Consider the following 24,264-nt stretch of genomic DNA (forward strand, 5'->3'; position numbering starts at 1 on the left):
ACATTTTCAACCCTGCCTGCTAAAACTACATAATTATACCTATCCCCCACCCCCTACTCCCTCTTCACATCCATACATTGAGTATTTTTTTCCTAGCAAAACAGTGCTGCTGCCTTGACCCCACAAGTCTGGTCATATGTGTATCGGGAAATGCCTTGTGAGAGATGTAGTTCTGGGAGGTATGTTGTGTAAATCACAATAACATATAAGGAGGTGTTCTGAAGATCACAAAGGGGAACTGGGAGAACTGATCACATTGCTTCGTAAAAGCTTAATCACTCTTGTGTTAAAGTGGAACTTCACCAAAAAAGGGGAGGTTTCACTCTTTCTTCTCCTCCCCCAACCCACCCCTACCTCCCTGTAATTTTTGGCACCTAATTTTTTGGGGGAGCAGGTACCTTGTTTTGACAGGTTGTCTAGGCAATCAGAGCTGAAATTCTCCTTCTTCCCTCCCTGCCCACAGTCCTCTGGGACACGTCACCAGTCCCAGAAGACTGCAGGACCATAGCTCCCTACTGTCTCTGATTTTGAGGGACTGTCCCTGATTTGGAGAAATGTCCCTCTGTCCCTCTTTGCCCCTCATTTTGGTCCGATTTATATAGTTGTATATGAATGCACTTTTTATCTTTCAAAAACTGTTTCCCAGAGCTAAACATTTCATCCAAGTTCTAAATTGCTGCATTTGTAAATTTTAAAAGCCAATATAAAGGAATAGAAGTGGTAAAAAAAAGTCCTTGTGGATTTAATTAACTTTGTTTGGTTATTTTGCCTTTTAAAATGGGTGTGTCAGGGGGCGTGTCCTATGCCTACATACGTTTTTCAAGTAGGTGTCCCTCATTCTCATCTCAAAATGTTAGTAAGTAGGGTTGTCCCGATACCGATACTAGTATCGGTATCGGGACCGATACTGAGCATTTGCGTGAGTACTTGTACTCGCACAAATGCTCCCGATGCTTCAGCCGATGTTTATTTTTTTTCCCCTAAAGAGAGCGGAGCAGAGCAGTCCTCAAAGAGAAAGCTAAGCCCTCCTCCCTAGTTGATCAGCGCGGGGAACATTACAGCTTTCATTTCAATAGCTGTGTGTTCTCCCGCCACGCCTCGTCGTGTATAGACACTCCCCCTTGTCCGGGCACTTTGATAGACCGATCACCCGTCCCAGGATTGGATGGGTGATCTGTCTGTCAAAGTGCGCGGACAGGCACTTATGGCGGCATATTTGTGGGGACATGGCGGCATATTTGTGGGGACATGGAGGCATATTTACATGGCGGCATATTTGTGGGGACATGGCGGCATATTTACATGGCGACATATTTGTGGGGACAAATGGCGGCATATTTGTGGGGACAAATGGCGGCATATTTGTGGGGACACATTTAAAAAAAAAAAAAGTATCGGCGAGTACATTAAAAAAAGTATCGGTACTTGTACTCGGTACTAAAAAAGTGGTATCGGGACAACCCTATTAGTAAGGTATGTGCAGGACCAGTCACAAGGCGCAGTGCTATGGAGCGGCAAACAATCGCAGCTGACTGCCCACAGTTGAGATGCCAGCATCAGTCACCGAATACTGGTGAAGAAACCAACTGGGTGAGGACATCGCTGGATCCTGGGACAGATGAGTGGCTGTTTATTAGGAAGTCAGCTGCTACAATTTTATAACTACTGACTTTTTTTTAGTTTTTACAAAGTTGACTGATGTTTCTAATGTTGACTTTCTATGATTTGAAAAATGGTTAAAGGGGTTGTAAAGAAAAACATTTTTTTTTCACCAAAATAGCTTCCTTTACCTTAGTGCAGTCCTCCTTCACTTACCTCATCCTTCGATTTTGCTTTTAAATGTCCTTATTTCTTCTGAGAAATGCTCACTTCCTGTTCTTCTGTCTGTAACTCCACACAGTAATGCAATGCTTTCTCCCTGGTGTGGAGAAAGCCTCTTGAGGGGAAGGGGGCAAGCAGGAGGGTCAGGACGCCCACTAACACACAGCTCCTTTCTCTATCTGCAAAGTAGAGTGTCCTGACTTGCCTGCTCACCCCCTCCCCCCTCAAGAGGCTTTCTCCACACCAGGGAGAAAGCCTCGCATTACGGTGTGTAGTTACAGACAGAAGAACAGGAATTTAGCATTTCTCAGAAGAAATAAGGACATTTAAAAGCAAAATCGAAAGATGAGGTAAGTGAAGGAGGACTGCAGTAAGGTAAAGGAAGCTATTTAGGGGGAAAAAAAATCCTTTACAACCCCTTTAAGCCAAAAGGCATAAAAAAAAACGAAAAAAACCTGTGAAGTGCTTGTTGAGCTTATCCCAAATTTGCATGTTAATGGTTAAATGCAAGAGGTGCTTGATAAACTCTGCAAGAAAAAGCTCATAAAAACTAGCCCTATAGCCTAGTAAACACGGGCCGAATGTCTGTTAAATAAAAAACGTCTGACATTCGGGTTGACAGAACCTGGTCGAGCATACTGGGAAAACCAGCAACCAACTGTCTCCCGATCAGTGCTCTCAGCCAATGGGTCCCCTTGTAAGAACACAATAGCTCAGTGGGGGAGTTCGCTATACTATCTTTGGATCATTAGTACAGGGGCCCTGACAAGGGCTGTAACTGCTGGAAGGGAAAAGCGCTGGATGTTCTGGCAGAAATCACAAGTAGATGGAACAATGATAAAAGCCATTTGTCTTGACCACATGTTTTGGGGCATGCACCTTCGTCAGCGATTTCCTGACAGTCTGATGTCACATCTGGGTCACCACCTATGTCACTTCCGCTCCACAGTTCTCACGCCGGAAATTCACTCTGCTCATAAGCAGTCAGATTTGTCATTCAGGATTAGTTCCCCATACCATGAAGACCGGGTCTGACACCCCTGACTCCGCTGTATGAGGCTATGTGATTGCTTTGTTCCGATTTGGCAAACTGGCAATACTTTTTAACCTTCTTATGTGCAATATATTATCTATACCATGTGGATGAATACACTTTGATTGTTTTTTACTGCTTTGCCTGGCATTCTTGTGACCTTGGAGATGACATGTAATGCTCCTGAATGACTTTGTTTTGTGGATTCCTCATACATGTTCATATGAGTAGTGAGCTGCCTGTTGTGGATCTTATCATAAACTATCATTCAATGTGTAACTCTAGCGTGTTTGCTTTATTTTTACACAGTATATTAAAATGTACTGCACAGCATTACAACATTCCGTGGTGCAAAGAGTTGAATGAAATGCCATTTTTTGGCATTCCAATAAATTAGAAAAAAAAGCTCTCGACTGTGTCAAGGCAAGCAAGACGTCACACTGCCCCTATGCAACATACACTAGTAGGTGTGCTCTCTGCGTAACACTTGTCAGCTGGTGTGAATTGTCAAAGCTTTATCAACACTACATGCCAAAGGAATAGGTATACATTATTAAAGGACTTGTGTTTTGCAACACTAGGGTTAACTACTTAAGGATCCCTTTGCGCCGATATACGTTGGCAGAAGGGCACGGCTGGGCACAAGCACGTACCTGTACGTCCTATTTAAGAGCCCACCCGGTCCGAAGCTCCGTGACCATGCCCGCGAACCCGTTTGTCGCCGGTGTCCCGCGATCGGTCACAGGAGCTGAAGAACGGGGAGAGGTGTGTGTGTAAACACACCTTCCCCGTTCTTCATTGTGGCAATGTCAGTGATCGTCTGTTCCCTGATATAGGGAAAGACGATCACTGACGTCACACGTCCAGTTCCGCCCCCCTACAGTTAGAAACACATATCACACTTAACCCCTACAGTGCCCCCTAGTGGTTAACTCCTAAACTGCAATTGTCATTTTCACAGTAATCGGTGCATTTTTTAGCACTTTTCGCTGTGAAAATGACAATGGTCCCAAAAATGTGTCAAATTGGCCATAATGTCGCAGTGATGAAAAAAAACGCTGATCGCCATTAGTAGTAAAAAAATATATTAATAAAAATGCCATGAAACTATCCCCTATTTTGTAAACGCTATAAATTTTGCGCAAACCAATCAATAAACGCTTATTGTGTTTTTATTTTTAACCAAAAATAGGTAGAAGAATACGTATCGGCCTAAACTGAGGAAAAAAAATGTGTTTTTATCTTTTTTTGGGGGATATTTATTATAGCAAAAAGTAAAAAATATAGCTTTTTTTTTTCCAAATTGTTGCTCTATTTTTGTTTATAGCGCAAAAAATAAAAACCGCAGAGGTGATCAAATACCACCAAAAGAAAGCTCTATTTGTGGGAAAAAAAGGACGCCAATTTTGGAAGCCTTGTTGCACGACCACGCAATTGTCAGTTAAAGCGACGCAGTGCCGAATCGCAAAAAGGGGCAAGATCTTTAACCTGCATAATGGTCCGGGTCTTAAGTGGTTAATGGTTCTATTCCTACCAAGAATATTATCAGCCTGAAGTTTTGTATGGGTTTCTTTTGGGTGCTCTGGTTTTCTCCCACAACCCAAAAACATATTGGTAGGTTTATTGGCTTGCCAAGTTGACCTTAATGAGTGTTGGCCCATGTAGAACTGTGGCAGATGCATTCGGTCTTATGCTCTTTGAGGGAGGGGGAGGTGTAAAGAAAGACTGATGTGAATGCTGCTGTGCAAAAAAATGACAATACTAAATAAATGTGTAAAGCAAAAGTCCTTTCCTTTTTTGCTGTTGTTTTGTTTGTTTTTTGTCAGGGTCCATAAGGTGCCTTAACATAATGGAAATGCAGGATCTTGTAAAACTAAAATGCTTTGTGTTGGTCAGCATATCACTTTTGCTTTCTTGCTATTCTTGGTTATTTAGAACAACAGTAGAGCTATACTTTCAAATTACCAAGTTCCCCTTAAATTACCACCTTCAGTGAAATTGCTAGCCAGGAAGAACTAAGCTGGGTTTGGAACTTGCTCAAGTTTAAACAGAGTGCTTGTACTGTGAATGCATGGAACGCATAACTGCACAGCCTGCAATCAGTCTAAGTTGACCTTTTCTCTGGGACTCTGGGCTGAAACACAGAGGTTTTCATAGCTGCCTTTCTCTATTTATCATGCTTCATTTGAATCTCCGGTGACGCTTCCCACATATTAACCCTGTATTCTCTAGAGTCTAATCTGTCTCCATTTTAGTTGTAATTAAATCCATAAGGTGTCAAGAAGTTCATATGGTGTAAAGCTTGTAACTAGGGATTAGAACAGTTCGTCTTATTTTGTTTTAGCGGTCCGTAAGTGGATCTGTTATTGCTAACTATACCTTATGGATTATTAGAACCAGACATTTTAGTGTGCCAGTACTGCATGCTGGCACCTCCTGACACTAGTATAGTTAGTGTCCCACAATCTGTCCCACAATCTGCTGATGCCTAAATATTTTTTACCTTCATTCAAGGAATACATTTCAGATTCCTTCTTTTTTTTTTTTTTTTTTTTTTTTAGGCTTTATAACCTCTTTAATACCATGATGGTTGTTGGCACAATGACCATCTGACTGAAAAGCTGTGCTCTCAACTGTGCGTTCTACAAAACCAGTAGTGCCCTCAGTAGATGAGCATATTATGCTTTAAAGTGGATGTAAACCCCCCCCAAAAAAAGTGTTATGTCACAATGTAGAGAATAAGATTTCCCATCATCTGTGCCTAGTCTTGCCACACAGAGTTAATCCAGTTTTGAGCAATCCTCTTTTATTGTTCAGTGAAAATTAACAGACTTCCAGATAAAAACCTGTCTAAATAAAAAGTCCTTTCCGTCCCCTTGCTTCGAGTGACATACATTACCTCTCACAATGAACTGTGGATAACCCCCCATATTATGATAAACATCCAGGAATGTGCATGTGTCCAAGCTAGTGCATGAGATATGTAAAAACCCTGTCATTCGAAGCAAGGGGACGGAAAGGACTTTTTATTTAGACAGGTTATCTGGAAGTCTGTTAATTTTCACTGAACAATAAAAGTGGATTGCTCAGAGTTGGATTAACTATGTGTGGCACAATGATAGGAAATCTTATTCTCTACATTGTGACATCAAAAAAAAAAAAAATGTTTTTGGGTTTACATCCACTTTAACCCCCCTGGCGGTATCCCCGAGCGTGACTCGGGGTGGGTTTTTCAGGCTGCGATCGGTATCCCCGAGTCACGCTCGGGGTAGCTGTGCAGAGCCTGCAGCGTGCGCTGGCTTACCTTGTCCTGGATCCAGCGATGTCACCGCGCTGTGTGAGCGAGCGGGACCTCGCTCGATTCACACAGCGTCCTCCTGTGTCGCTGATTTCCGTTCCCTGCGACGTTACGATGCACGGGAGCGGAGATCGGCGCCAAATTCAAAAAGGTAAACAAACACTATACATACAGTATACTGTAATCTTATAGATTACAGTACTGTATGTAAAAAAAAACACACACCCCTTGTCCCTAGTGGTCTGCCCAGTGCCCTACATGTACTTTTATATAATAAAAACCTTTCTTTCTCCCTGCAAACTGTAGATTGTCCATAGCAACCAAAAGTGTCCCTTTATGTCAAAAATGGTTTTAGATCAGCTAAAAAACAGCGATAATAAATTATAATCACTTGCAGAATTGTGCGATAGCGATTTGTGGGGAACATCGTCATAAAAAAAAAAAAAATTACAGCGACAATTTTGCAACTGAGAAAATTTCAGTGATTTTGATTTGATTACATTATTGAATAATTTTTATTAGAATTATATTATTATTTGTTATAATTATTTATAATTATTTATTATATTATAATTTTATAATTTTGTTTTTAAAAAAAATTCATACCCGGGATGCCTATTCGATTCTTGTTTGGTCAGATTTAAGTGAGTTATTCCTAAGAATTACAGGCCTACAGTACAAATCACCAAATGTCCTTGCAAAATAATTGTACCGCTTTTGGTACGTAATTCCAGACAGAATCATACCGCCAGGGAGGTTAAGTAAGAACCCACCAATCCCATCGAGAAATCTTTAGCCGGTGTAGTTTTATTAACACAACAGTGCTTACATTTTTTTGTAAAGTATGCTTTTAATGTAACCATTTCACAAATTCATCTGCTCCATACTTTTTTTTTAGCACAGTTACTTATGTTACAATAATCGAGTAAATATTTTTATTCCAGGATTTATTGGTTATGCATCCAATATACAACAAATTGTACAACAATGGACATTGCAAGATAATGACGATGATCAGCTTTTCTACACCAAAATTTATCTTGATGTGCTTCAACGGGTAAGACAGAGAATGTATACTGCATTTATTGGCTTTAATATTACTTTACACATATTTCGATTTTTGGACACCTTATCATAGTCAAACATTTAAGCCAGTTCTTGTGGTGAGGTGTTATGTCCACATGAAATATTGGTTAATATTCTTGCTGGCATAATTATGGATTCACACTGTTCCATTGTTTATCAGCAAGGCTTTTTTGTTAGAGAATGGGTGCAGGTACTTGTATCCCCCTGAACCCCAAGGTAAAGAAGTAAAGAGGTGCACATAATGTGCCACACCAAATGGTTTGTGTGGTCAGGTTTTAGAACTGCATATCGTGAAAGGTTCGGCAGAGCATAACGCACAGAGTAAAGGGCTCAGTAGTGCATATAGCGCTACTTTGAAGAAGGTAACAAACATCAGTGTATAACCAAAGATTACCCCTCCTTAACAACCCAAATGCAGAGGAAATGGTAGCAATAGGGTGATTGGGATTATAACGGTGCGAAAGAATACGTTTACAAATACAAAAATTTAAAATACAAAATTTTATTACATAGAACAGCAAAACCTAAACGGTTTTATGAAATATGTGAGCAGAGTGTTATACAAATTATTGTTTACTGGTCATTAGTATCCATATACTTAAGATGGTCAATATTGGATGTTATATCCCAACATGTTTCGCCAAAGTTGGGGGACTTTTATGGACCAAATTCCATGTAGCTCAAGGAATGCCAATAAACGAATCCTTAATGATCGGAGGGGGAGGCTCTGTGTGACCACAGGGGGTATACGGATACCAGGAAAACTCCGCTATAGGAAGAAAATAATGCAGGGGCGCCAAGTGAAGACTGCAGTCATATGATAGATTTTCTCATGTAGACCCACTCGTGCAGTGCCATAGGAAGATGTAATGGTCGCCCGTGCTCTCCAGCTCAACCCCAATGAGTAGAGCAGAAAACTTCTTCTGTCTGCTTCTGTGTTTTACCAGTTACAAGTTGGTGAGGACAGGACAGTGCTGGAGGTGAGAAAACAAAGTTTATTGCTTTCAGGCTGAAAAAAGTCCTACTTTTTAGTATATTAAGTTTTTTAAGTTGCGTAGCTGAATACAGCAAAACACAGTATGCTTTCTAATACAAAATACCATGAACATACAGCAGAGCTACTAGAAACAAGGATTGGCCTACCTGGATTTTCATTGTTTGGCAAATTTGGAGCTTTTTTTTTTTTCTTAATGGCTTGAAAGTTGATCAATTTTAGCCGTACACAGCTGAGGTGGGAAGTTTGTATAGTCCATTGGTGCCTAAATCAAATGAAACTAGGGACATCAGTTTATTAGGCACTTGCACTTAAAATTAGAAGCCATTATAGATGTAATAAAAGTAAACCTTCACTAACTTTTTGACGTGTGTCAGATAATGGTACAGTCCAGTCAACATTGTAAAATTGGTAAAGCAGTAATGAATTCGCGCTTCCCTTAAAATGTGTGATTCTAAACACAACCTGAGGCTGATGGTGAAAAGGGTTAATTAAAAATTCCAGCAGGACAACCCCTGCTAATTAGCTCCTGCTCGCCCCCTCCCCCCTCAAGAGGCTTTCTCCACACCAGGGAGAAAGCCTCACATTACTGTGTGGAGTTACAGACAGAAGAACAGGAAGTGAGGATTTCTCAGAAGAAATAAGGACATTTAAAAGTAAAATGGAAGAATAAGGTAAGTGAAGGAGGACTGCACTAAGGTAAAGGAAGCTATTTAGGGAAACATTTTTTTACCTTTACAACCCCTTTAAATTGAAAAAAATAAATAAATACGTTGGCTATAGTTTTACTTTAGGTATTCTTTTGTGAGAAGTTAGTTTTACAAAGGAAGCTATTTAGGGATTTTTTTTTTTACCTTTACAACCCCTTTAAGGGAGGGTTATAATCTTCAGTTTGTGTTTTTTTTTGTTTTTTTTGCCCTCTGTGTCTCACATTGGTGACATTTCCCTCAACTTCCTGTCCTATGGTAAAAACTGAAAGTGAGAGGAATTCCTCATTGTCACCAGGGTCAGTGCTAGTGTCCCCACTAAAAGATTTCCCCTGTTCTGATAGCCAAAATGTGGGACTTTTTCTCTTTCTGCAGTAACGGTAACCAGGGTGAATCTCTCCAACAGGGACCCAGACAGCTATAAAAACCTGAGCAGTTTTCTTAACTTTTTTTCCACTCTTTAGTTATATGTTAAAGTAGGCCTTAAATCTGAAGCAAGCATTTGGGTGGGTGCCAGTCGGTGGTGTCGGAATTCTAGACCGCCTGCCTTTGCAGGCAGAATTGCACTAAGGCCCCATATGATGCACCTTTTATGAGTGAAAACTGAAATCCAAGGCTTTGTTTGACTTGCTTTGGCTTCTATTGCACACTGTGAGTAGCTCACTGTGTGCAGTGAAAGACATTTTAGCACAGACGTGGAGCCTGTTCAAGAATGACGGTAAGGCTGGAGTTCAACTTTAAAAAGCGACTGAACTTAATTATACGCACATCTGCACTTCCTTTTTTCTAATGGTCCCCCTGACGGTCTCATGAGTACTTGTTGATTTTGCTAGTGAGGCCCACCTAGTGCAGCTTCTTGTGATGGCGTAGCAATGACGCTACAATCAGATCATGGTTTATAAATGACATTTCAGAAATAATGCACAGATGGCTGCTGTGCCCAATAATACTTATGTAAGCCATTATCAGATGGCTCAGAACACAGAGGCAATGTACAGTGCCGGTCCGAGTGGCTTTTTACTCTGTGATCACTGTGATGACGCAATGAATCTATATAGTGTTTATTTCTGAGAGCCCTCCCCTTCTTACAATAGAGGAAGTATCAATCCAATGGAGTTTTGTGAATGAAGGATCGACAGCAGCAGTCGATTCATTTTGTGGAGTTGAAATTAATTGTGGGATTTTCATTTATTTTTTTAAACCCTTTTACTCCCCCCACCCCCATTACATCTTATCTCAATGCTGTTTCTATGTGCCCTTTAGATTAACACCTTCAACTCCCGTCTTCTGCATGTTAACCCTGATCTCCATCTCTCAACCGTATGTGACCGCCTTCATTCCCTCCTTCTGTGTCTGACCTACCAAATTGCCACCTCTATCTATCTATCTATCTATCTATCCAAAAATGCTATTTTTATTTTCCTTTCACATGATTAAGGTACAAATTGACCGTATTTACTAAGCTGTGATGAAATATCCTTTGTACTTTCACCTACCTTGCAAAGTGAACAGCCTATTTGCCTTTAGTAAGCCAACCATAGTGTGGCATTGTGGAACAAGGTATTGGGGAAAGGTCAGTTGCAAGGAGCCTACAGGCAATACTACTGACTAGTCCTTTTGTCATCTGCTTTTTTTGGCACAACCAACATAGCTCAGGTCCTGTTTAACTCTAATGGATGTAAAATTCAGTCTGGTTGGTTTATGGGGGTCACTTTACTGTGCACATGTATCTGTATAGCCATTGTTCTATTTTATCTTGTAGCACATGTTAAACATTTTTTTTATGTTTTGGTAAAACCAGTAATGTAGATGCCTTCTAATGTAGTAATGTACTCTGTCTCAGTATTCTATTTCTAAGACATTAAAGAAATGTCCGTATGTTGGATTAGTTTTACTATAGCCAGTGTTTTTCAGTAGTGTGCACACCTGTAAAATATATTATCTTCAGTTTGACATAATGTTTCTTTTTATGTGTGAGAGAGAATTGAAAACACATACTTGTCTGTGGGTTTAGTATGATAAATGTGGACGAAAATAAGGTATAAAATTAAAAAGCTTTTCTGTAATGGCTGCCAAAGTATGACTCAGTTTTATTTCCCTGATATTTAACATGTGTTGCCCTTTTTGGCATTCTAGAGTGTGATGTCCCTTTTCAATTTATTAACTTCATAGAAGTTGGAATAGATAACAGTAAATCAATAATTTTACAAGTATTCTTTTCATCTAGTAATTTATCCAAAAAGTACAATTCTGTAGACCATTAAGCGTGTTTATATAAAAAGGTTTGAGTATCTTAACAGATGGGCTGTTTAGTCCTTTTTTTCCAAGGCTTTGTTCACACCAGTGTGTTGCAGGAGTACGCGCACAATTGTACGCTTTCGCGCAACACACAAAAGCAAGCTGCCCCTTTTGTAGATGTGCAGCGGTGCCATTCATTCTTTGTGGAATCTCCCAAGCATCTTGCTAACATGTGCATCAAACAACAAAGTGAGAGAATATAGTTCTCTCGAAGAAGACCAATACCAGAACACTCTGAAAGAAACAATGAATTTTGTTAAAGGGGAGTTCCAGCCAATATTTATGTTTATTAAAAGGCTTTTAATAAACAGACACTTACATGCTCCGGCGTTCCAGCGACGCGCCGGCCGGGGCTCCGCTCCTCCCCTCCCCGGCCGGCGTCTTCATTGTCACTGTGGGCACCCGGCCGTGACAGCTTTCGGCTTCACGGCCGGGCACCCTTTGCGCGTGCGGCGCGGCGCTGTTTGATTGGACAGGCGATCGCCTAGGACCTGTCACGTGTCCTAGGCGATCGCCTACAGGGAGGGGCTGCCAAAAGGCGATTAAGCTTAATCGCCTTTGCAGTCCCTCGGCGGAAGGAGGAAGTGGGACAGGAAGTCCCCTTCTCCTGAAGCCCCCACTCCCCCCCAAAAAAATTACATGCCAAATGTGGCATGTAAGGGGGTGAGGAGTGGGATAAGCGGAAGTTCCATTTTTGGGTGGAACTCCGCTTTAAGTAGAAAACACACAGCAAAAAACTTGAAAAAGAGGTGGCAGATAAATAGTGGTTACACAATTAAAAAAGACAACGTTGTCAAGTAATTTAAAAATCAGGGGAATCACAGCTGCGCATCAATCATGCATAACCCAATCACCATACACAACTAATTCAAGCACTATGATAATAAAGCACAGGTCAAAGGGCCACCCCAGGGACTAATAAAGAGATGTGGGCTGGAAAGGTAACTCATACAGTCCTGTAAGAAAGGGATTCCAATGAACTTTATGTGCTGTTGTTCAAAGAAGTGACTCCTGAATGCTGGTATTGGCTGGGTGGATGTGTGAGGGTATGGCTGTTGCAAATTAGAAAAGGGTGCTTGCCAATCACAATGACAGTAATACTTCAGTATGATCCATAGAGTGTCACATTAGTGGTTTAGGCAGATATGCACTGTTTCAAAGAGTCCACCACACAATCGGGTACAGTTGGCTGTGCAGAGAACTTCTGTGAGGCATGTGTATAACAAGGCAACATATGTGGGGGAGACTATTGCATAAGATCAGGCTCATGCATCCATTGTAAGGAGCGGTAGATGGAAGTAAATATTCTCACCAGATCCTCAGTTGCAGTCCTCCTTTGTATAAAGGGTCTCAATACCCCACGATTCTCATAGCAGGGAGCGGGGCTCGCAATGAGCTGTACACCGCGCAAACAACAGGAGACAGCTTATCCACTGTGCAATTTGTGCCGTGCTGATAGCTCCACGTGTGGGCTGGCAGCCAGAAAAGTTTCCGTCGGAAGCGTGTAGTGGAGACGGGCAATACCCTCAGAGTATCAGCTGGTGATTCCCGTGTGACTTGCGACGTCACCGATGTGTTTCGACAGGCAATGAGCGCTGTTTTCCTCAGAGCCCATTCATTTTTAATTATGTAACCACTCTATTTATCTGCCACCTCTTTTTCAATTTTTTTGCTGTGTGTTGTTTTCTACTTAATAAAAGTCATTGTTTTCTTTCAGATTGTTCTGGTATTGGTCTTCTTTGAGAGAACTATGTTCTCTCACTTTGTTATATGCGCTTGACCATCAGAACTGCATCCTTTGTGGATGAAGCTGGAATTTTTTCAGTGAACTGTTTCTAGATATACTAGTATTACTTTTTATGTAAGACATTTGGTTGATCCAGGCTAAACCCCATTTGTTTGTGAACATGTGCATCAAGTATTGTGCATTTGGGGGAGGCATGATTTTTAAAATGTCAGGACCTTATTTTGCTTGTTTGTGTAGGGCAGTCCACTGAAAAAGTGGGTGTGCATTATCATAAACTTGGCCTAAGAATTAAGCTGTCCAGAAAATAGCGGGTGCTTACTGCTAGGCTATCATTTATTTTTTTATTTTTTAGAAGGCTCAGAATGCCTTGCAATTTGTTGTGAAAGTACCCTATATTACTAGTAATTAAAAAAATGGAGGGTTTATTATCACTTTAACGTTGGCATATATTTTTTCTTTTTCAAGGTTTTAGTTGCATCTAATTTCTAAAGAAAAATGCTTTATTACAGTGGATTAAAAAGAACAATGTCCATTTTTAAGATTGTGTTTTCCTTTTTTTCGCTCTCTGTACAGGAACGTATAAACATTACACTGGATCACAAATCTCAGATTTTCCAAAATCTAAATGGAGCAGTTGGTAAGTTTTTTTGTTTTTTTTTATACTTTTATTTCACTTCAGCTAAATATTTAGAAAAAAAATGCTATATTGAGCCAATAAAGTATTACAGTAACTTGATGAATTGAGCGCATGATGTATAAACTCTGGTGTATACTTCTCCAACAGGATGAAATGTATACAGCTGTTTGTAGATCATAAACAAACTGCTAACAAACTGCTAATAAAATGGCCCAAATGTGCTCAAAATTACATGAACACTATGGTTTTGATGGGCTTCTTGCCCAACAGTGAATTTGGACTACTTGCCATTGTAGAACTAGGACAAAAATTATTGGCAATTTAACAATGATTTTCCAAGAAGCTTTGAGAAGTAGAAATGTGAACCCCGTCGTTTCAAAGTTTGTTATTATGATGACAGTCTGTTTTGTGACATTTCTGAAATAGGAACTGTGTTGCTCATGCAACCTAATAGTTGAAGAACATTCTACTTTCCCTGGCTCTATTGTGGTATTTGCATCTGTAGCCTGTATAAAAAGACCCAAAGTATGTCTTTTTTGGCACATGTCTGGGGGTCATTGTTGCCTAATTTGAATGCTGCTGTGCAGAGGATTATAGGAAATGGACATGGACCTTTTCATACTGTCCATGCACAACATTCTATGCATGAAGGTAAAAAAACTTCAGTATGCAGCTCCCTCCGCAGCCCCCCCCCCCCCCCAATACTTACCCAAGCCCGATTTGCAATCCATCAGTGTGCACTAGAGCATCTTCTCTCTCTGCCCCCTCATTGTCTTGAGAGAAATCAGCGGGAGCCATTGGTTCCCATTGCTGTCTTTCACAGCCAGTGAGGAGGGGGCTGGGCAGAGCGTGTGTCTTTATGGATGCACAGAGCAGGGTTTAGGAGGGAGCACATACAAGTGCCCCTATAGCAAGCGGCTTGTTATAGGGACACTCTGAGAAAAGGAGGATCAGGGCTGCTCTGTACAAAACCATTGCACAAAGCAGGCAAGTATAACATGTATGTTTATTTTTAATTATCTTTAAAAATATCACTTTAAAAGGAGTTTCTGCAAGTTAACATAGAAATAAACAGCCATGCAGGGCAGGAGACAAAAATAAATAAAAAGTGACCAATCCAACAGTGAAGGAAATAGAATTTCAAAATATCCAGTATTTAGACCTGGAGCTTGAGAAATACCTTTTGCCCAATACCTCTTCAACCTGGGAAATCGCCACAAAAGGTTGAGGGTGTTGTCATACTGCAGGATCCCTTATCACAACAGGGGTTTTCTCACATCCCTGTGGTGTGAACAAATTTAGGGGTTCTGTATACCCTGAGTATAATGAAGGCCTAGGTAAATTTCTGAGAAGGAGAGCATTTCTGATTTGCGTGATTGTAAAAAATTATCCCAAATGTTACCTGAGCGGGGCCCTATGTCCTTCTCCCAGTGTGTTCTGCAAACTAGTGGGATATTCAATAAAAAACACATGTGGCTGAGATCAAGCCTTTCGTAGAGAATGCCCAAACAATACCAATTGTATGCATATGGGAAAAAGAGTGGAAGGCCAGGTTTGGTTGTACCTATATGGTTTGTCTCAGCTGAAGTAACATATAAAACCATTTGGGGTTAATTGCAAATTCGTTGGTTAGTTGTGCATAGAACTTCGAGACCAATTTTCATAAAGATGGGACAGGGTGTAAACTCCATCCTTCCCTGTACTTTGCAAATCTTTGGAAAGAGGCCATTGTGCCAAATCATAGTGTGTGTATATATAGTAAAAGAGGATACCCTTAACGGTTTCTGTGTGGCGTTCCATACCTTGCTTGTCAAGAGAGGGGTGGCCTGGGAAACCTGCGCTAAATGATGAAAGGGTGTTTCAAGAGCATGGAGTAAATGCCTAACTTCAAATAGAAAAGTTAAGTAGAGGGGGGAGCTGGGGCAGTCCACAGTTCACAATTCTTTTAAAAGCATTCTTTACAGCATGGTTTATTGTCCATTCAAACAACAAGAACTTGTGTAGTCTCCTGGCTAATGTGATCTCTTAGGTCCACCAGTCTGTCACCAGACATACTATCCATGTAGACGTTGACCTGGTGAAATAGAGCTGGCCATAGATGGATTGAAAGATGGATCCATCTATGGCCACTCTTGCTCTAGAGAAGTCAATCATTAGATCTACATCTCTCGAACGGGAATGTTGGAAACGTTTTTATTCAATCAGCGCCTCGGCTGCTGCGCTAATCAGTTTATTTTGACTGCGGTGCAGTCAAAATACAATAGCACAGCGGTGGGGATTCCTCCATCCCCCTCACTTGTGTAGATGTGGGAATCCATTAATTTTTTTCACTAATTTTGTCTCACAGCTGCCTCCTGGAGAGGAAGGAGCCCTGAGCCTCGGTTAGCTCCTAAACAATAGGACATGTGCACAGTTGCACAATCTGGAAGGACTGGCTACCTTCTAAGGCTTAATGTACACAGGACGTTTTACAACCTCTCCTGAACTATTTAACTTGGCAGATGGTAACACATGTTTAAAAACGTCTGTTTTTCTATGTTTACATGCCGCGTTTAGCCGCGTTTTAATTAATTTAACCATTTAAAAAATAAAAAGCCTGTAAACGAAGCGTGGCTAAACGCGATTTACTGTATTTACAAGCTGTTACAGGCATTTGGCGTTTCAAATGCCTCTGCACATCCGTCCTGAACACCATTTTTTTTTTTTTTTTTTGCTTTCCAAAAAATTCTTTTAAACTTAACTGCCTAGAAACTACTATAAATGACCCTGTGTATATGTACTGATAAGATAACATAGAAGAGCGTTCAGGGGCAGCCTAAGATGTAGACTTGGGAATGGAGGTGTTATCCCACCTAAAGCTCTACAAAGCATCCATGTTTCAGGACCCGGACCAGAACTTTGCTAATCTCTGTCAAAAAGCTTGTTTTCGCCATAAGATGCACAAACTCTTGAGTCCATTACCATGTGTAGGTTACAAACATAGGTAACAATTAAATAATGTCCTCAACCCTTCAAACCATTCTCATACCTGGTCAGGAATTCCTTATATGCTATACTGTGCTGTCCTAAATATATCATTTTTTTTAATTAAAAAAAAAAAAAACTGGGTCAAGGAAATGTATAATTACAGTGCTTTGAAACGGTTTTCATACCCCTTAAAATACACATATTTTTTTCACGTTGCAACCAAAAACATAAATGTTTTTTATTGAGATTTTATACGAGGGACCAACACAAAGTGGAACCCAATTGTGAAGTGGAAGAAACTCAATTCAATTTTTTTTTTTACAAATATCTAAAAAGTGTGGCATGCATTTGTATTCAGTCAATACTTTGTAGAACCACCTTTCACTGCAATTACATCTGCAAGTCTTTTTGGGTATGTCTCTACCACCTTTGTACATATAGCGTGACATTTTTGCCCATTCTTCTTTGCAAAATAGCTCACACTGTCAGATTGGATGGAGAACATCTGTGAGCAGCAATTCTCAAGTCTTGCCACAGATTCTCAATTAGATTTTGGTCTGGACTTTGACTGAGCCATTCTAACACGTAAATAAGCTTTGATCTAAGCCATTCCATTGTAGCTCTGGCTGTATGTTTAGGGTCATTGTCCAGCTGGAAGGTGTACCTCCTCCCAAGTCTTTTGCAGACTCGAACATGTTTTCTTCTAAAATTGCCCTGTATTTGGCTCCATCCAGCTTCCCTGCTGAAGAAAAGCATCCCCACAACATGATGCTGCCACCTCTGTTTCACAGTGGGGAGTGTGTGCTCAGGGTTATGTGCAGCGTTCGTTTTCCGCCACACACAGCATTTTGCTTTTGGACCTCAAAGTTCAATTTTGGTCTGCGACACCTCCAGAGTTACCATGGGCCTCTTGGCTGCTGTCCGTTTAGGTGGAGGGCCATGTCTTGGTAGGTTTGCAGTTGTGCCATATTCTTTCAATTTTCGTATGATGGATTGAACAATGCTCCGTGAGATGTTCAAAGTTTGGGATATTTTTTTTTATAACCTAACCCTGCTTTAAACTTCTCCACAACTATCCCTGATCTGTCTGGTGTGTTCCCTGGCCTTGATGATGCTGTTTTTCACTAAGATTCTGTAACAAACCACCTGAGGGCTTCACAGAACAGCTGTATTTAGACTGAGATTAAATTACACACAGGTGGACTCTATTTACGAATTAAGTGACTTCTGAAGCCAATTGGCTTCACTGGGTTTTAGTTATGGGTATCAGAATAAAGGGGGCTGAATACAAATGCACACCACACTTTTCAGATATTTTATTTGTAAATTATTAGTCTTTCACATAAAATCCCAATAAAATACATTTACGTTTTTGGTTGTAACAAATGGAAAAATGCAAGGGGTATGAATACTTTTTCAAGGGACTGTATTAACAATTTTCCACTCTTACAGTAGTATATAATGTACATTGTGTGCGTTTCTGTAATATAATTGTGCCAAATACCTGTTATAGCGCCGCTCTGCCCTTCTGTGACCCAGTAAAACTCTCCGCCTCTGAATTATATTACAGAAACACACACATTTCACAATAAATACTACTGTAATAAAGTGGATTATAGGATTTTACAAGCATTTTAAATTGGGGTTATTTTCGGGGTAGGGCTTATATTGCAGCCCTCCTGGAAAATGACGCTAGGTCTTATTTCCAGGGTAGGTCTTATATCGGGGAAACAGTAGTATGCCCCCACGTACTAGCACATTAAGTCAGACTTGCCTTAAAATGCAGCCCTTCAGCAGAGCGCTGTCACCATTGCCGGGGCTTCAGTCTTCACTTGGTCTTCCTTCCAGGTTTGCAGGCTTTAGCCATTTGAATGGCCAACCACAGAAACTTCACTCTTGTGCATTCACACGGGAATCGTGGCCGTGGCACAGTTCTCTCAATGGACTGCATGCCACGGTGCCGCAGTGCGCATGCGTCGGTGATGTCACCAGCTGCTACTAAAGTAAACCTTTCTCAACTGTGCTTGTTTTTTGGGATATTTATTGTACCTACATGTAAGCCTTATTATAGACTTTCCTGTAGGTATAACTCAGAAACTGGACTTTACAGCCACTTTAACTCTTCAATAAGCCAACAATGTTGAACACAACACAATTTTTAGTTCAGCTAATCGCAGTACAGATTATGTTTTCCCAGTCTTTTGAAGTGTAAGAAGACCATGACTTTCCTAAGCCTTTTCTCTGCGAAGTACTAACACCGACTGAGGGAACATAGACAAGTCTAATAGAGTCTAGCTAGTATTAAAGTATTAAACTAACTAGCACTAAACAGGAGGGAAGGAGGGAGAATCAAAATCTCGGTGATACAGTTGCAGTGGCTTAAAACTACCACTAGATGTCGGCATACTACTAAACATAAACAAATGCATAAAAAAAAATTAGTGCTGTCAAGCGATTAAAATTTTTAATTGCGATTAATCGCATTAATGTCATAGTTAACTCACGATTAATCGCGCGATTAAGGAGGTTCACCCTTTAAAACATTTTTTTTTTTGTTTTCTCATTTATTTTTATTTTTTTTATAATATTAAATTGTGTTTTTTTATTTTTTTACATTTTGAACACTTTTATTGCTGTCACAAGGAATGTAAACATCCCTTGTGACAGCAATAGGTGGTGACAGGTACTCTTTATGGAGGGATCGGGGGTCTAAAAGACCTCCGAGCCCTCCTTTGCACTTCAAAGTATTCAGATCGCCGAAAACGGCGATTCTGAATACTGTGTACTTTTTTAAATCCGGCGCCATTGGCAGCCGAGAAACCTGGAAGTGACGTCATGACGCCGCTTCCGTGGTTTCAATGCGGAGACTGAATCAAAGCCGCTTACGGCTTAGTGTCAGTCTCCAACCTGGACACAGAAGGCGGCGGATCTAGGATCGGGTCTCCCGGTGGGACGGGAGGCCCGGTCAGAGCGGCGAAAGGAGGCAGGAGGGGGGGTGTCCCCTCCCGCTCCTCAGGCATAACAACCGAGCGGCTTTTAGCCGCATCGGTTGTTATGTTTGGATAGCCGATCGCCCGCTCTAAACAACGGTACCGGGATGATGCCTGCGGCTGCAGGCATCATCCCGGTATAACCCCCGAACGCCGCCTCGTTAATCGCGCGATAAAAAAATTGACGGCGTTAACATGGGTTTGCGTTAACGCCGTTAATAGCGCGTTTAACTGACAGCACTAAAAAAAATATATACAGTAATTGGGTGAGAACGCACCACAACCGGGTGAACCAAGCCTCATGTAGGATTAGTCTGTTCATATAATGTTCTTGCCTGTTTATTATCAATGTATTAATGCTTTTATTGTGTATTACAGATGAGGTTTCAGTATACTTTGATGGTCCAAGAGCCAGAGCACAGAATACCCAGTATGAGACATTTCCAATTTTAATACATGGAAACGGCCCTACCAAGGTACAGTACAGTAAAAATATGTATACAGCTAGAAGGCTAGTAACTACATTTGTTTAATAATTCTTGATCTGATTACTACGTACCTGTCTACCAGTTTTTTTTAGAATACAGTATTGCAAGAAAAAAACACAAAAAAAATAAAAATCCAAATCTATATTGGATAAATCAAGTTGCTTGAGCTGTTAGATGTTGCCGTAAAAAAAAAATCTTCTTTTCCTGCAATATAAATAAAAAAGATAAAATTTATGATTTTTCCTTGTCTGTGAAACATGTACCCATATTCAGTTACTGTGCAAAGTACATTTTGACCTTTCCATCAGATTAAGCCAGGATACATTGCAAGCGTCTAACAAGAAAACTTCACTTACTGATGCCAAACAAAGGGGGCCAGCTGTATAACTCATGAAAATAAATGCACTGAGGGGAAAATGTCTAAAATTTTAATCTGAAACAAATAAGAGTACCCTTTTCCTAATCAATATACAGCCGTCATATGGCCCAGCTATTTCCAAGTCTGTCTGTAGGGAAACAACCTAAGCAGGAGGAGCTTCTAGTCCTCTGCTGCCAGTCACATGTTCAAAGAAAAAAATAGCCTTTTGGAATACAAAGCAAAAACAAATAATCTCAATAAACGGTTTTAAATGGTCATACAGATATATATTTGAAATCAAATCTTTATTATTTTTTGGCAATGACATCAAACTGTCAAGCTCTTCCAGCCTGCCTCTTAGAATTAAAAGGGAGGTAAAACCTCCATCAATCCACATGTAATATCCCACCCCCATTGTGTTTAGCTGGTTAATGGGCACGGATAAAGAGGGAGGGAGTGGGCTGTTATTTACCACTGTAAATACACCTACACGTGTGACTTTATGGTCACATGGGCTGCTCAAATGTGACAGGGAGGAAATTCTCAGCAAGGAAACTCACTGAGCATGTGCACAATCCCTAGCTGAACAGAAGGTGGCGATAGCAGCATGATCAATCCATGTTTTTTACAGAATAGAGAATGAATCTCATAGTGAGTGAATACGAACATCATGTGATACGGCATTTAATAGTTTTTTTTTATGATGTGATGCTTTATTATTTTCATATTTATGGCAGTTGTTAGTCTGCAGTCAGTACTGTATTAGAGGTGTAGTCAGTTGCATAATAACTTTTCCACATCGCCTTTAATGTAAGGTGACCATATTTTTTAAATTAAATCCGGGGACATATTTTTTCTTTACTAGTAATGGCGGCAATCAGCGACTCTCTGCCCGTCGCCGCCCGCCTCACAGCCTCTCAAGTTATACTTTTCGGGCCCCGGCTAATACTGGATGGGGAGCGGAGGAAGATCACTCCGCCAGGGAATGCAAGGAGATAGGCAGGTGGCTGGCCGGGATTTGAGCCAAGGCAGAAGAACATGCGAGCGAAGCTGAATGGGCATGCACTCGAAACTTAAGATATATTCCCTCCGCTCCGACCAGCACATGATCATCAGAAAGGGGCACAGATAATGGGAAAAATACAACCCCCCTATGCTAGTAGGCAAGGCCGAGCGGGGGGGGGGGGGGTGTAATTCAAATTGTTTTATTTTAATTCTGCACTGAGTGTCTTTGAAATTGGCTGCCCCCTATTAAATCCAATCTGGGTCCGGGGACAGTGTCCTCAATCAGGGGGATGTCCCCTGAAACTGGGGATGTCTGGTCACCCTACTTTAATGTATTTAAAGTGGTCCTTTATTAATTTTTTCAACTTTCCATCTATTAAATTCTCCGCCCTTGTTTGTTTAATTTTGGATAGTAAAACATTTTTTTTCTGCCAGTAAATACCTTATACAGACCACTTCCTGTTTGGTCATTAGCCTAGGCTTATGACATCACACACATCTCTCTCTTACTCTTGTGAGATTTTCACAGGAAGAGAGGGGGGGATGAGTCATAAGAGGGCCAATGAGAGCTGTAGAGATGGATGTGTGCCTCTGTGTAAATCCAGGAAGTGAACAGGCAGCAGCTTCAGCTGCCCACAGACTGCAGCCTCAGTGGAGAGAGATTTCATGCAGCATATTTGGCAAGCACAGAATCATAATATATATAAAATAATATGCAAAGTGGTTGGAGGGAAGCTTCAGAATGGCAAAGATATTTTTTATTACAAATGATGTGAGCAGACTGCAGTTCCAGTCAATACTTGTATTTGAAACGTATCCAGGAAACATCTGCAGTTTTACGTTTTGTTTAGGATCTATGAAAAAATAATTTGTCATGTTTAATTTGTTACACTCTTTGCATTTTTTGTAATACAATGTCTACAGTAAACCACCCCCCCAAGAACCGATTGAACCGTGATGTTCGTTGTTCTTGTGCATATGAAATCCAATACTGCGCTAGATGTATACTCCTTTTGGAAACCCGCTGTCATAAAAACCTTCCTTTTTGCTGAGTGACTCACCAGTTATTTTAGAATTGGTTTTCAGTCTCGACTTTGAAGGGAGATTATGTATGTGAAGGAAGTCTGACTTCACATTCATAATTCTCTGACCTCTGATGCCCATGTCTGGGTTGTGTGGGCCCTGCTAATGCTTTGCTGGGTTAAATGTCTGTTCAGATGCTTCTGAATTCCCACATGAGTTTAGTCAAGTAGCACGGAAAGAAGGAAATTGTATGAAAGGAGGAAAAACTGTCTTACAAGAGACGGGCCAGACTGTGATAGGCTGATGTCATCTGGAAAGCATTTGCTTCTTTTCCTGCTAACATTGTGGTTTTTGGTCTCATCATCAGACTTCGTAATTTTTTTTTATAGTCCCTAGGCATAAACTAATAAGGTATTATGGTAGTGTTAGAAGTGTAGCAGCAAGAAGATGTGGTAACCGAGGACGTGTAAGAGGCTGCGTATGTTGAGTTTTACAGCAGATGTCCTTATCGGTACATGGTTAGAGTGGGAGATGGAGTAGGCAGTTAATTCCAGCATATCACATGGAACACCAACTAAATGCAACAGAAATGGATGATTCATGGTGGGATTGCAAAATCCCTCCAATTATAAGTCCCAGCCATGGTTCGCTTGCACTTTTTAATTTAATGGAATTAAATTGTCTCTTCCTTTTTAAAGATCGATGTTTAGGTTTTATTTCTGATCGTGTTTTAACTATGTTGAGCAGTGGTCTCCAAACTGCGGCCCTGGGGCCTGTGGCCCTTTACTGGCCTCTATCCGGCCCTTGGGGCACTATTCCATGCACAACTTATACCAAGGATGGGGCACCATTCGTCCCACTGACACCAGTGGTGGGGCACTATTTTTCCTACAGACACCAATGATAAGGTGCTATTCCCAGGGCTGTATCCTGGCCTAGGCCAACACGTTGCAGGGGGGCAGCACGGAAAGAGTCCCCGCCGGCTTGCGCTATTAGTGTAGCACCAGTCTTATGGGGCGAAATGGGCAGAGAGGCAAGCATCCCGCAACTGTAGGGGGGGCGGAGCTTCTAATTTTGACTGTCCTATCATCCTGGACCACAAACCTTCCTCACTGTGCTACATATTTTCTGCTGCACCATCGGCATGGTTATATCTTTTTAGTCCTCTCCATAAAATTATCAGAATTTTGGGCCTAAAGTAGAACTATAGGAACACTTTTTTTTTTCATTTTGGATAGAGTAAGGGTAAGGGAAGGGCAGGTCTTTAACAACAAGGGGTGTAGCCTTGACAGGAAGGGGTGGGTCATATTTAAATTAGGGAGTGCACGAGTTTAGACAGGCCTAGGGCGGCACAAAACCTAAATACACCACTGGCTATTCCTCCCACTAATATCAACAATGAGGCACTATTTTTCTCATTGACACCAACAATAGTGCACTATTCCTTCCACTGATGCCAACAATGAAGGGCTATTACTCCCACTAAAACCAATGATGGGGCATTGTTTACTCCCATGGATGCTGGGACATTTTTTTTACTTCAGTCCGGACCCCCTAAAGTCTGAAGAACAGTAAACTGGCCCTTTTATTCAGAAAGTTTGGAGACCCCTGATGTTGAGGAATGCCCATGCTGTTAGTAAAAGGTGTATTCAAACCCTAACAACAGAGTTACTTGCTTGACACTTCTGATGTGTTTAAATATATCTTTTAAAAAGTTTTTGTAATATTTCCACTGGAAGTGCAAAAAAAAATACCTCTTGATCCTACCAGAAACTCAATTGTAACTTCCTCTGCACACTGCAGTGTTCAATT

The 24,264-nt window shown here is 40.9% G+C and overlaps 1 protein-coding gene across 2 annotated transcripts in view; it reads left to right on the plus strand.

Annotated features, from left to right (window-relative positions):
• Positions 1-24,264, plus strand: part of PLOD2 (procollagen-lysine,2-oxoglutarate 5-dioxygenase 2) — a 175,869-nt gene that overhangs the window by 95,685 nt on the left and 55,920 nt on the right. For both annotated transcript variants that reach the window (XM_040349105.1, XM_040349106.1), the window contains exons 5-7: positions 7,097-7,209; positions 13,558-13,621; positions 19,957-20,054. In XM_040349105.1, coding sequence (XP_040205039.1) covers positions 7,097-7,209; positions 13,558-13,621; positions 19,957-20,054 — 275 coding nt within the window. The remainder of the gene's footprint in view (positions 1-7,096; positions 7,210-13,557; positions 13,622-19,956; positions 20,055-24,264) is intronic.

This window comes from Rana temporaria, chromosome 4 (assembly GCF_905171775.1).
Source record: "Rana temporaria chromosome 4, aRanTem1.1, whole genome shotgun sequence".
Taxonomy (NCBI): Eukaryota; Metazoa; Chordata; class Amphibia; order Anura; family Ranidae; genus Rana; species Rana temporaria.